General features: G+C 43.3%; 2 protein-coding genes across 3 annotated transcripts; one reads left to right on the top strand and one right to left on the bottom strand.

The window, feature by feature from the left end:
• The first annotated feature begins 626 nt into the window (after positions 1-626).
• On the top strand, positions 627-13,327 carry dek (DEK proto-oncogene). 2 transcript variants are annotated; one of them, XM_070836043.1, is made up of 12 exons: positions 627-688; positions 1,846-2,007; positions 2,424-2,522; positions 2,728-2,837; positions 5,245-5,339; positions 5,632-5,761; positions 6,890-7,228; positions 7,482-7,652; positions 7,826-7,916; positions 8,297-8,439; positions 8,545-8,613; positions 12,819-13,327. In XM_070836043.1, the coding sequence occupies exons 2-12, from the start codon at positions 1,884-1,886 to the stop codon at positions 12,828-12,830; spliced, it is 1,383 nt and encodes a 460-aa protein (XP_070692144.1). In that variant the 5' UTR covers positions 627-688; positions 1,846-1,883; the 3' UTR covers positions 12,831-13,327. The 2 variants fall into 2 exon arrangements, with proteins under 2 accessions (XP_070692144.1, XP_070692145.1); XM_070836044.1 differs by having other exon boundaries at positions 639-688; positions 1,853-2,007.
• On the bottom strand, positions 9,357-12,038 carry LOC139205739 (tripartite motif-containing protein 16-like). Its single transcript, XM_070836033.1, has one exon. It carries the CDS (start codon positions 12,020-12,022, stop codon positions 10,313-10,315), a length of 1,710 nt encoding a protein of 569 aa, XP_070692134.1. The 5' UTR covers positions 12,023-12,038; the 3' UTR covers positions 9,357-10,312.
• Positions 13,328-13,604: the final 277 nt, after the last annotated feature.

The raw sequence follows: 13,604 nt of genomic DNA, 5'->3' as shown, positions 1-13,604 counted from the left end.
AATCTACCAGTCAACCACATTTTTGTCTTCCCCTGAATGAATAATGCGTTTAAGGTTACTTTATTGTCACCCACAGGAGAAAAACTGTCTTGGATTAAGGGAATTGCTGCATCGAAAACCAATCATCATAATAAAACTACATCAAATAAGAACGTGTAGTATACCCAAACATTACCCTCGACAAAAACAAGGATGCAAATAAGTCACAAAGCTGCTCGCTTGGGTAAAAGTGGAAACTCAAAGGTATAAATCTCAAATCATGCACACCTTTGTACATTAATCACATGTTCCTAAGCAAACACACCTGACAGAGAGATAAAGGTTTGTGATGCTTGCCATTACAACAAGAAATTCAGATTGTTTTCTCCTCTCTTCATCCTGTCGCCGTTCATTTATTTTAATTTAATTTAGTTTTACTTTCATTATCACACGCCAAAGTGCAAAACCCCCCCTTTTTTTCGCCCCGCCGACACGTCCACAGTGTGACCGGCAGGGGGCGCTGAGGGGAAGTTGACGGGCTCGACCCACCACTAAACAACGCGAAGAAGAAAAACGTCATCAGCCCCTGGACCAATCAGTGGTGCGGCCGCGGCAGTTATCCCCGCCCCCTTGAGAAACCGCCATCATGAAATTAAAAACAAGAAACTGACAGATGAGGCTCGGACGCAGTTCTCTGGTTCGTAACAAGGTAAACTTTAACACTTTCCCCTCTGAACGCCAGCAAGAGAGAGTTTGGACATTTGGTGACATGTGTGCCGGAACTTTACCCTTATTTATTTCCATTTAAACACACACACAGCTGTGAGAAAGCATCCAACATCACGGTAGCTAACGTTGGTGTTAGCAGGCAGTGGCTAGCTGCCTGTTACTAACGTTAACGCCTGTTTTCTGCTTTATTTTAAAACATTAATAGTTAACAGCGCGCAACTAACCGGTGAACACTGCAGGGTGGCGCACAAGCGGCTGTGGAGAGTTTCGGTTTATAGCCGAGCCTCGGCGCGCGCTCACATCAGCTAGCTTAAAGGGGTATTGTGAAGTTACAGCGCGCCAATCCGCACCGGCTTTTATTGTGAAGGGATAAAGACCCCAAACAGCGCAGAGGACGTGTTAAATATGTTAAGATAGTTAGGGGAGCGTTTCCTAACAAACTCGGACAGGCCTCCCACTCCTATTTCACTCAGAAAAACAAGTTGGAGAAAAAGTTTAAGTGGTCAGCCTCAGCTGTTGGTGCAAGCTGCCAGACCCCATTCAAAATTCTGTCGTTTTTATGGGGAAAAGCTCCTGCCTGCCAAAACATGAGTTCCCAATGCCTGATTTTAAGGTGCAACGTGTTACTAAAAGCCAAGTTACTCTTTGGCATACCTCTTATGCACCAAACTACAATAACTACCATGTTTATCAGTCTTTAATGCTGTTGCTGGTGAAGGATCTGCAGCACCAGTCAGGCTTTACATCAGTTGGCCTGTTTTTATTAAAATGGCTAATTTCTAGGTTTGATTTTGACTTGATGCTGATGATGATAGATGATACAAATTCTTAAATAAGTGAAAAAACTCACATGCTGTCTTAGGTTTTTGTGTATATAGGTTTTCTCTGTGTATATTATTTTATTGCTATTTAATTTTCTGTTTCTTTAACCGTGTGCATTTGTCTGTTTTCCCCTTGAGCTGCTGTAACAACAAACTTTCCACACTGAGGGATCAATAAACAATATCGAATCTAATCTATTACTAGAGCCCTTTGTGAGATGTTCATTCAGCTATTCAGCAAGTTAACACTGTACAGATCAATTAATGTAAAGAAAATTTAGCATTTACACTAATATAAACATCTCTCTCCTGCTAGGATAAAGTGAAACGCAGACTGCCTGACGCAGTGCAGATATGAGTGAAGTGGCGGAGGAAGCGATGGACAGCTCTGCGGTGTCGGAGGAGGAAGTGGAGGACCAGCGGGACACGTCGCAGGAAGACCATTCGAGTCCGAACAAAAGCCGCTCCAAAATATCTGGTAAAGCAAAGCAGAAGGTTTACTCCTTGTGTCATACACACAGAGTGCTGTCACCTGTTAAGTCTGCTGTTACTACTAAGAACTGGACCAGACTTATTAATGTATCTGTTATTATTATTAAATGTTTATTGAACAGGGGTAAACACATTAAACATTTCATACAAAACAGATGTTATGCAGACGTGTTTCTGTATTTCAAGTGGAACAAAATCAAATTAGAATCTAAGATATGAAAAGAAATATCAGAGTATAAACTAAACTATAGTAGTGTGTGTGTGTACTGTCATAATAGTATAAAGTACTAAAATAAATGTCAGTGTTTTATTTTGGCGGTACTTTCAGGATTGCTGCTGCTCGATTTGTCGAGTAAAAGAAGCCGTCAGGTTTTGGATTTAATCGTCTCTGTCGTTCTGCAGCTGCAGGCGAAATCATTGAAGGCAAGAGGACGAAGAAGACGGTCGAGAGGCTCGATCTTCAGGCACCGAAGCAAAAGGAAAAGCTCAAGATCGGAGACGGTAGATATTTAACTGGTGTTTTTGTTTTCAGCATCACAGAGTCGCACATTTTGAGCCCAGTGCATTCTGGGTGTTGTAGGTTTTCTACCTCATGATTAAAAAGGGAACGCCACAGCCCCTTTTCTCAGTCCTCTCTCTGGTCGTGTAGCGCAGACGGTATAAGGCATAAGCAGGTATGCTCATTAAAACTGTCCCATGTTTGCAGGTAGTGGAGATAAGTTAGGGGACATCCCACGCACCGGCTACCAGATCACCAAGATGAAGCCAGCCGACCTGAAACCTCTGCACGCCATCCTGTTCGACAGGCCGGGAAAGGTACGAACATCCCCGCCACAAAGCCGCCCACGTCTGTCTGAGGTCTCTACCTGTGAAATCAGAATCAGAGTTCCTTTAATAATCCTCAGGGGGAAATTGCTTTTTGTTACACACTGCTCCAAAAGAATAAGAATAAACTTCAAACACAAAAGGAAAAAATATAAATATATAAAAGTATGAATAAAAAATTATTATTACAAATTATTATTACAAATTACTACACAGAGGTAAATTATTGCACCAGGTGAGTCCAGAGTCTTATAATAATAATAATAATAATACCACTACTAATAATAATGACATAACAACATGTACAGTCAGAGTGAGGAGCTGTATTATAATATAATAATAATAATAATAATAATATATAACAACATGTACAGTCAGAGTGAGGAGCTGTATTATAATATAATAATAATAATAATAATAATATATAACAACATGTACACTCAGAGTGAGGAGCTGAATTATATAATAATAATAATAATAATAATATATAACAACATGTACACTCAGAGTGAGGAGCTGAATTATATAATAATAATAATAATAATAATATATAACAACATGTACACTCAGAGTGAGGAGCTGAATTATATAATAATAATAATAATAATATATAACAACATGTACACTCAGAGTGAGGAGCCGTATTATATAATAATAATAATAATCAGGTGAGTCCAGGGTCCTCTCTCTCCTCTCTGGTGGAACAGTTCACGTACTGGGTGAAGTTGGGCAGTGCCGTTGCCATGGTGACATGGTTGAAAAGGGAACAGGGCGGCGACAGTCTTTAAAAAAGCCTTACATTCACATTAACTAATAAAAGCCCTTCAAAGTTATGAAAGAGGTTTAAATTCAGCCTGGGAAGGTCTCCTATATTTTTTTATTGAGTTCAAACAAAACTGCTTTTAACACCATTCAGTCTGGATGGCGTGAACTACTTTCTCCTGGTTTTTAACTTGAACTCTTTTCCCTCCGGGGCTTCGTTGAACCGGCAATTTGCATCGTCTGATCCCCTCACAGATTCAAAAATATAATAAATATGAGCAGCACTAAATAATGTGGAGGAAACACTGGCGCTAGATGATTAACTCCACCTACTATTGGACAAAAGACGAGCTGTAAAAAGTGAAGATCGTCCGTCTGAAGCAGACTGGATTCATCCTGACAGACATTTTCCTCATTGTTTAACAGCCAAGTTTAAACTATTAAACAATAAACTATACATTTACAATAATAAGACGGGATTACTGTGTCACTGATTAGTGATTAATATCATTTAAAATGTCATCTTAACCCTCAAGCACCACTGTGGACATTTTTGCCCATCTGAGCAAATCTTCCCTTTTTTCATTTGGCCGCCATTTTGGCTGTTTTTGTGCATAAGGCACAATATTTGTAATAGAAAACTGTGAAACAAATTTACTACCCTCTTGAGTCATTAAGGAAGAAAATGTCCGCTTCCAAAAAACTGCTATAAAAACTAACAAAATAATATTTTTTTTCTACTTTTTTTGCATAAACCTCTTAAACAACTTCAGACGTGTCCGAAACTACCAAACACTCAACAATTTTCAGGATTTTAACCCTTTAAATGCCAGTTTGATTACTTGATATCACAAAAACTGGGTTATTTTCCATGAAACAAATGTTAGAGGGCCGGGGGGTTTATTTATTTTTTTTATCAGTCTTGGATATGTCAAAGATTAGCCAAAATATTGACTCTGATGCATTATTCATTTTTGTGTAGCATCAGATTTAAAATTTACTACCCTCTTGAGTCATTAGATGACAAAAATGTCCCATAGACTCCCATTCAAACCACTTTTTTTAATCGCATTGCCATGACAACATATAATCCTGCATTCTGCAATATTAGGGTTTCATTTTAGAGAAAAATAGTCAAACTTGTGGTTTTTAGCGTTCACCACTAAAATCAGCCATTTAGTTTTTATAGCAGTTTTTAGGAAGCGGACATTTTTGTCCTTAATGACTCAAGAGGGTAGTAAATCAAAGTGACGCCTGAGGGTTAAACGGACAATAAATGTATTTACTCAGAGGAATGCGCCTGTATTTTCACATTTGATGTTTACTTCTATTGCTTAAATCTAATTAAACGCTGCTCATGTGCAGATTCTTAAATCCTTGGATCGTTGGGTGTCTCTTGAGGTAACACTTCTTATACAGATGAAGATCGATTGAAGCCGAGCCTGGAGTGAAGTTTAATGACTTACTGAGCTTCTGCAGGAGGAGAACTATTTTTCTGCTGTAGTTCAGATTGACTGGTCGCTGCTTTTTGTCGTTTTCTTTCAGGGCTGTCGAGTTCCCGCCTCCTGCTCTGAGAAATACACATTTGCAGTGACAATTCTTCCACCAGGTTATGGTTTGTCCTTTTCTTTGTCAGATGGCCACCTTAAAGAAGAACCTGCGTCTGTTCAACGGATTCCCCTTTGACGCCGACAGCGAGCAGTACACCAGAAAACGGGACAAACTCCTCAAGTAAGTTTGCAGGCAGAGATGCTCCGATTCAACAGAGACAGAAGAGGAAGCCATTTTGGTTTCTTGCTCGAAAAGAAGCAGGCAGTGAGTAAGTCCGATGAGATTCAGGGGTTTAAATCTACTGGAGTCTGTTTACACGTGATTTAAAGTTTACGCTGTGTAAATATCAGCTTGTAAATCGTCTTGATTGAGTCTTAAACCTGTTTCTCAGTGAGAGAGGAGCACAGATTGTTCTCAGAGGTAGAAAGACCACAGTGATTTAGTCTTTTCTTTCTTTCTTTTTGAATAAAAGGAATTCAAATTTTACCAACACCAAGCTGAAGGTCGTCTGTGGGGTTTTGGATCTGGAGAAGAAAGGAACCCACTCGGATCTGGTCGACAGGATCCTGACTTTCCTCATCGCGCCAAAAAACAGCGGGAAGGTGAGCGGCGAGCTCTGACGCGTCATTCTGACAGGGAATAGCTGAGACACTGAGATCTCTTCATGGAGCTAAAAAAACCAAGCAGGACAAACACTCAAATACACAAAACATAAGTTAGCTTAGGCTGCCACAGCTTTAAGCTAGCAGCGACCACTATTCAAAGGGGAGTAATTGGTGGAAAAGGGGATTTATAGCAGGAACTACAGAAGAAGAAATGAAGGAGGCGACCAGAGGCCAGAGGTGGTTGTGCTGCTTGTTCAGGTGAACATTTATAGGTTTGTAGATTTAACAGTTTGAAGTGAAGTTTTGGACGTACGTCAGAGATAACGGCAGAAGTCCTTCACCTTTACTCCTCCTCGCCATAAAAACCATTTGTCTCTTTATTTTATGGCTTTTTATGACTTTAAAGTTGTAAATTGAGGTGAGAACAGCCTCTGAGAGCGACTGCAGAACATCACGAGTGAACATTATGTTTATATGATTCACACGTTCAGACAAACCCCTGAACATGTTTAGCGTGGCGTTTTTCAAGGTTTGAAAAGTGCTTTGATTTTGAAGAACATGCTTGAAATTCTCTGCATTGATACAAAAAGTTGCTATGTGACTGAATTATTTGCTTTTTAGGTAAAGACATGGGATTTAATTTAGATTTAATACACCAAAGCTGCTGGAAAAGCTTGAAAATGCCTGAAAAGTGCTTGAATATGTGTTTGGAGAAGGTGGAGTCGTGTTTTTATTAACTCTCTATTGAGCCTTTTTGAGTTTTTAAGGGTTTTGACAAACGATCGACTTAAAACTGGCTTGTATCTCCTCTGCCTCCAGCCTGAAGCACTAAATTCTTCTGTTTTCTATATTTTATCTGATCTACTGTAGTTTTGTTCTTTTCTTATTTCCATTTCAGCCACCTGCTAACTGCTGCTGGAGATTTCCCCCAAACCAAACGGGCTTTAAAGCATTTAAATGACATATTTTTGTAGTGGAAGCATTGTTTTGTTAGCCTGAGTAATGGGGCAGGTCCAGGGTTGTTGCTGCTCTTCTGTGGCCCTTTGTTTGTCGACTGGGGAAGTTTTAGTTTAGCTCTTCATCCTTCACAGTTCAGAGTCTGAAGCTGTGTGTGTTCCTCGGCAGCGGCTGCCCGTGAAGAAGAAGAGGAAATCGAAGAAAAAGCTGTCGGGCGACGACTCGACGGCCAAGGCCAAGAAGAAGAGCAAACCCAAACCCAGGAGCTCGTCGTCCAGTCCCAAGAAGTCCAAAGCGGGCAGCAAGTCCAAAGCCATCGTCATGGACTCCAGCAGCGACGAAGACGAGGAGGAGGAGGAGGATGAGAAGGCGGCGGCTTCGGCCGAGGCCGAGGGGTCGGACACAGAAGGAAAACCGTCGGAGAGAGAGGACGACCAGTCTGACAAGTCGGAGGAGTCTTCAGAGGAAGAGGAGGAGGAGGAGGAGGAGGAGGAGGAGGATGACGAGGTGAGGAATCGTTGTGTCCCTTCCGATAAATCCCAACAGGAGCTGAAACCATTAACCGATCAACAGAAAATCAACCTGCAACTATTGTGTTAATTGATGAATGATTTAAATCATTTTTCAAATAATGATACCAAACAATTTATGTAGAAAATAGTCAGCAGTGATTACTGATGAAGACAAGTGTTGGTTCCTGATAGAAAACAGTCTAACTGGTGTCATTGGAGGTTTTAACCCACAAAACGTTCTCTGTCAGTCTCCCAAATCCAAGTCGGGCAAAGGGAAGTCGGCTCCCAAGAAATCGGCGCCGGCGAAAAGACAGCGGACGCCAGTGAAGAAGACGGGTCCTCCTGCGAAGAAGAAGAGGGCGAAGAAGGAGGTTTCAGACGAGTCAGAGTCCGACGCCGACAGTGAAGCTGACGAGAGGGTAAAACACTTTAATGGCTCAGAAGTTAAAGGGAAGCAGCGGTCTGAGCTGTGGTGTCCGTTTGGATTCAACCTTTTTATTTATCTATTTATTTTAAAAGAGCTTTACTCTTATTCACACCCTGTTTTCTGCTCTTTAAAGCTTCCCTGTTAAGTTCGTCTGTCTTCTTACAGCCCAAGAAGAAGAAATCGGCTCCGGCCAAACCCACCGCCAAAACCAAGAAGGCCGACAGCAGCAGCAACAGCAAAACCAACACCAACACAGGTGAGGCTCTGCCAGTCGGAGCTGCTCAGGTGAATGGAGACGATTCAGCCTTTTGTTCAGAAGCTTTGGCTGCTGACGGTGTGACCAAAGTAAAGATGCTGTTTACCTCCAGGTGTATGTTGGAAAGAGCACATTTTGTGTTCAATGCAACCTTTTTGTGTTTGTATTCTATTATTTGAACCAACGTGGGACTGAAATATACAAGTTATACTAAGTTCACCAACAGATTACTGTCACTTGGTTCGTCTCACATGGGATTTATCCTCCTTTATACTGCGTGTAAAGAATATCTTATATTTTGAATGGTGTGTGTCGGCCTGTGACGGACGTCTCAGTTTGTTAATGCGACGGAGCGTCTCCTCCTCTGTTCTGTCCTGCAGCAGAGGACGGCTCGGACGACGACGAGCCGCTCATCAAGATGATCAAGAAAGCTCCGACCGACGAGCAGCTGAAGGAGACGGTGCAGAGTCTGCTGAAGGAGGCCAACCTGGAGGAGATGACCATGAAACAGATCTGCCAGAGGGTGAGGAGCCTGAGACGGACTGGCCGTCGACGCGGAGAGAAATAAATCTGTCGTGCTCTGAAATAAGAATAACACCGCTCTTCCTTCCTTCCTGTGTGTTTTTAGGTGTTTGACACGTACCCAGACCAGGACCTGACCGGCAAGAAGGACTACATCAAACAGACCGTCAAATCTGTGAGTGCACACACACACACAGTTCATGAGTACAGACTGAAACTACCGCCGTTTCCTTCAAGGGATCCCGTGTCATTTTTTCCTCACTTCAGTGGATCCATGTCAGAGTTATTTACTGGTGAACTTTGAACTTCTGACCGTTTTCCTTGTGCCGCCAAACTACATCAAAACTACAGACGGTCTTCAACTATTCAAAAAGTCCTTAAGTTATAAGAAATCGAACAGTTCATGCGACTGTCGTCCTGTTTTTAGAAATATTTTCCGCCCGTCGCGGCGTTCAGATGAAGCCGGGTCGCTGAGTCCGCCTGAGTCCCGTTTCTTCCGTCCTCTAATAGTTTCGTGTTCAGTGATATTTTTACTCGACTTCAAATTACAGTACGGGATGATTTTATTAAAGTGGGACAGAAATTCAAGGATCTACAGTTTTCTTTTGGGTTTCTCTAAAAGTGTAAAGATCTGAATCTGAACCAGTGTTTTCGGTGTTAACTGATCCTCTTTGATCCTCGTGTCTCAGATTTTCTCCTGATCGGAGCTCTTTGCTTTAACCCTCTGAGCTCTAAACGCTGCTGCTTCTTCTTCTGGTGACGTCGTTTCTCGGAGGACCTTCTTCTTCTTCATGTCCCTAAAATGTGTCCGACCTCAGCTAGAAGGTTCCAGAAGTCAGTGAAGCAGAATGAGTGAGAAAAGACTTCAGACTGGAGAAACATGGAGGAAATCCAGGAATCAGACATGTTGTTCATCAGAGGAGACTTTAATTCAGAAACCCAAAGATTCAGGAATTCAACATTAAGGATTCAAGAACACGAGCAAACAGCAGAGATTATATTAGGACACAGTGGAGGAAGAACTCCCCTTTAACAGGAAGAACTCCCCTTTAACAGGAGGAACTCCCCTTTAATGGCAAAAACTCCCCTTTAACAGGAGGAACTCCCCTTTAACTGGAGAAACTCCCCTTTAACAGGAAGAACTCCCCTTTAACAGGAGAAACTCCTCTTTAACAGGAAGAACTCCCCTTTAACTGGAGAAACACCCCTTTAACAGGACAAACTCCCTTTAACAGCAAGAACTCCCCTTTAACAGGACGAACTCCCCTTTAACAGCAAGAACTCCCCTTTAACTGGAGAAACACCCCTTTAACAGGACGAACTCCCCTTTAATGGCAAAAACTCCCCTTTAAGTGGAGAAACTCCCCTTTAACAGAACTAATTCCCCTTTAACAGGAGGAACTCCCCTTTAAATGAAAAATCTCCCCTTTAACAGCAGAAACCCCTCTTTAACAGGAGGAACTCCCGTTTAACAGGAAGAACTCCCCTTTAACAGAACTACTTCCCCTTTAACAGCAGAAACACAACTTTAAATGCAAAATCTCCCCTTTAACAGCAGTATCTCCCCTCTAACAGCAGAACCCTGGAACAGACCCAGGCTCAGAGGGGGGGGGTGCACACCAATCAACAGCCATAATAATAATAAGATCAACTGTAGAGCTGACAGCAGGACTGTGACTAATAATGATCAATAAGGTGACAGTGAAAAACATGACAATAGTTCATGTTGCTGATCGTCGGCCGCCAGAGGAGACGTCAAAGTCCCGCCCACGACGTCTGACTGACAGGTGATCTCAGGTAAAGAAAGGCCACAACAGTCGGCTCTCAGCAACAAACAGGAAGTCAGAATGAGCTGAAGAATTAAATCACAGAATCTAACCCAGCGTCCCTGAAACCACCTCTGACTGTCTGAGGTTCATGAACTCAGCACAGGATCCAGGACTGTAAATCAGGACTCCAGCGTGTAGCGGCTGAGTGAAGGAGGTCTGGACTCTGTGGAGGAGAGTCATGGTCTCAGAGACACTGTAGAAGGACAGAACACCTGCTCTGTGGTCCAGGTACACCCCCACTCTGGAGGACCGAGGACCTGAGACGGGAGTTTGGACACTGTTGTGATAAAACTGATAACTGTTTGTGTCACAATCCAACGACCAAGATTTGTCATTGAGTCCAAGTCCAGAGTCTTTTGTTCTCCCGTCTCTCCTGATGCTCTTGTATGTGACGGCTACATGAAACCACCACCACCCTCTGATCTCCACCTCCCAGTAACAACGTCCAGTCAGACTCTCTCTGCTCAGGACCTGAAACCTGTTAGTGAATCTGTCTGGATGATCAGAATAAGACTGTTGTTTTGTCACAAATGTTACTTTTCTGTTCTCCTCAGACAATAACAGATTTCTATAAGCTGTGTTTGGATCCAGTGTGATCTGTCGAGCATATCTTAAGAATCCAGCTCTGGTCGTGGGCTCTGGTTGAGACAGTAAAACGTCCACCTGAGTCACAGTCAGTGAGATGTTTGTCCAGTGGTCCCTCAGAGCGTCCTGTAGTTTCTCTCTGAGCTCTGACACAGCAGCCGTCACGTCCTCAAAGTGTCTCAGAGGACGGATGTTGATGCTGGATGAGTGTGTGTCCTCTCTGAGAGCTGGCAGTGATCTGTAGCTGTGGACAAACTGGCTGTGATCCTCTGTGTGTGAGAGCTCCTCCAGCTCGGCGTCCCTCCTCTTCAGCTCCCTGATCTCCTGCTCCAGCTCCTCCTGAAGCTCTTTGACTCGACTCACTTCGGCTTCCTGCTGGGATCTGACCTGCCGCTTCAGCTCAGAGCTCCTTCTCTCCATCAGACGGATCAGCTCGGTGAACGTCTCCTCGCCGTGCTCCACTGCTTCATCGGCAGAGCTGCAGATGTCCTCCACCTCCTGCTGGAGCTCCTTCAGGTCTTTCTCTCTGTCCTGGATCCTCTGCTGGATGTTCAGGCGACTCCTCTCCAGCTCTGTCTGCCTCTCAGTCCTCTCTGCTGCAGCTGACACTGTGTCGTGGCCTTTATGTTGGTCCAAAGAGCAGAGATAACAGATACTCTGCTGATCGGTGCGGCAGAATATCTTCATCACCTCATCGTGACGAGAGCAGATGTTCTCCTGGAGCTTCCTGGACGGCTCCACCAGCTTGTGTTTCTTTAATGCAGCCACTTCATAGTGAGGCTGCAGGTGTTGCTCACAGTAAGACACCAGACAGACCAGACAGGACTTGAGGGCTTTCAGTTTCCTCCCAGTGCAGAAATCACAGGCCACATCTTCAGCTCCAGCGTAGCAGTGATCAGCAGGAGCAGCCTGGAGTCCCGTCTTCTTCAGCTCCTCCACTAAAGCTGCTAACATGGTGTTTTTCAGCAGGACAGGCCTCGGTGTGAACGTCTGCCTGCACTGAGGGCAGCTGTACATCCTCTTCTCATCCTCCTCTTTATTCCAGTGGGCTCTAATACAGCGCATGCAGTAGTTGTGATCGCAGGAAGTCGTCACCGGATTCTTCAGGACGTCCTGACAGATCGAACAGGAGAAGGTTTCACGGTCCAGCTGGACTCCTTTCTGCGCCATTTCACCTCTCAGAGACTCAACGACTGTCTGAGTTTCACTTCCTCGTCACTGAAAACCTGTTTGATCTGAACTTGTTGGTCCCACCCATCTTCAGACTGAGAGCAGGAGGAAGAGGGAGGAGTTATCAAGCTCTGACTGACTCTGAACGAGGGAGGAAAGTTCAGATAAGATAAGATATCGTTTATTGATCCCTCAGTGGGGAAAATTTGCTGTTACAGCAGCTCAGGGAGAAACAGACAAAAAGCAAACACTTAAAGAATTAGAAAATTAAATAGCAAGAAAATTAAATAGCAGAATATAATATATACCGTGGTTAAGAACTCCCCTTTAACAACAGGAAGAACTCCCCCTTTAACAACAGGAAGAACTCCCCTTTAACAACAGGAAGAACTCCCCTTTAACAACAGGAAGAAACCTGGAACAGACCAAGTTAATATCGCTGATCGTCAGCTGCCACCACTCTTTCCTGATATCAGTCCCGTTATTCTGACTCACATTAAGTGTTGTGGTGTTTCTCTTTGTTCCCATGTTGCTGATCATCAGTGACATCATACCTCTTTGAAAATGTTCTCTGCTTTACTGACTGCAGCCTCTCAGAACAGGGAAATTAATGAAACCTGTGACAAACATGCGTTAACATGCGTTTGTGTGACAGCGTCTCCGAGCTCATTAGTTTTCAGTCGTCCGGACGTCCGCTCATCCTGCCTTTCGTGGACTTCCTGTGGCCACAGAGGCGCAGACGTGTCTCTTTGACGTGTCCGAGTCACGTGGTGTTTCTTTCCGTGTCCCCTCACAGCTCATCACATGAAGACCTGAAGAAGAGTTCAGCTCCGACGCTGCAGCGCCGTCACGGAGGAAAACGCTCGGAGCTCCTTTTGCATCAGTTTGTTTTCATACAGAACAGTTTTATACACGATTATGTTCTTTTTTTATTATTATTATTATTATTATTATTATGTGACTTGTGTGTGTAGATTTTAAGAAACTCAACCGTTTTCATCACCATCAAACTTTTCTAAGGTCTCTGACGACGTTCATCGTTTAGGAGAAAACGCTAAATTTCAAACGAGTGGACGGCGAAAGACAATAAAGTCAGAATTGTGTTTTATTGAGGCCAAATGTGATGTTTGGACTCACAGGACTTCAGCTTTCTACTTGTGGATCAAACCGTGGACATAAATAGTTGATGAACTCACTTAAACTCCTTTATTTTCCTGGACTTTGCTTTGTTGTTGTTCTGTTTGGTGGTTTTGCTCCGTCAGTCACTCTAATGAACCGTGTGGAGAAATTTACCAGCTGATTAAAGCTCTACCTTTTTTCAACAACATCGTCTTCATGTGGTCTGAAACCTGTTTTTGTTTTAGCTGTTTTACTAAATGACCTTCGTCTGTGATCTGTGTGGAAGCAGCGCTCAAACTGCTGCCGTGAAAATGTTCCTTCTGCAGGCTGTGGAGTTAAAAACGGGAAGAGAAAGTCCTGGAAAATCAGGGAACTTTGTGCATCTTATTTAAAAACAACAAAGCCTGTATTTAAATGAGTAATTAATGCAGTAATGAATCAGTCTGGGATCCCTGGTCTGATG

The sequence above is a fragment of the Pempheris klunzingeri genome, chromosome 8, assembly GCF_042242105.1.
Source record: "Pempheris klunzingeri isolate RE-2024b chromosome 8, fPemKlu1.hap1, whole genome shotgun sequence".
NCBI classification, from domain to species: domain Eukaryota; kingdom Metazoa; phylum Chordata; class Actinopteri; order Acropomatiformes; family Pempheridae; genus Pempheris; species Pempheris klunzingeri.
Note: the sequence above shows the minus strand (reverse complement) of the source record. Positions and strands in the feature narration are given on the sequence as shown.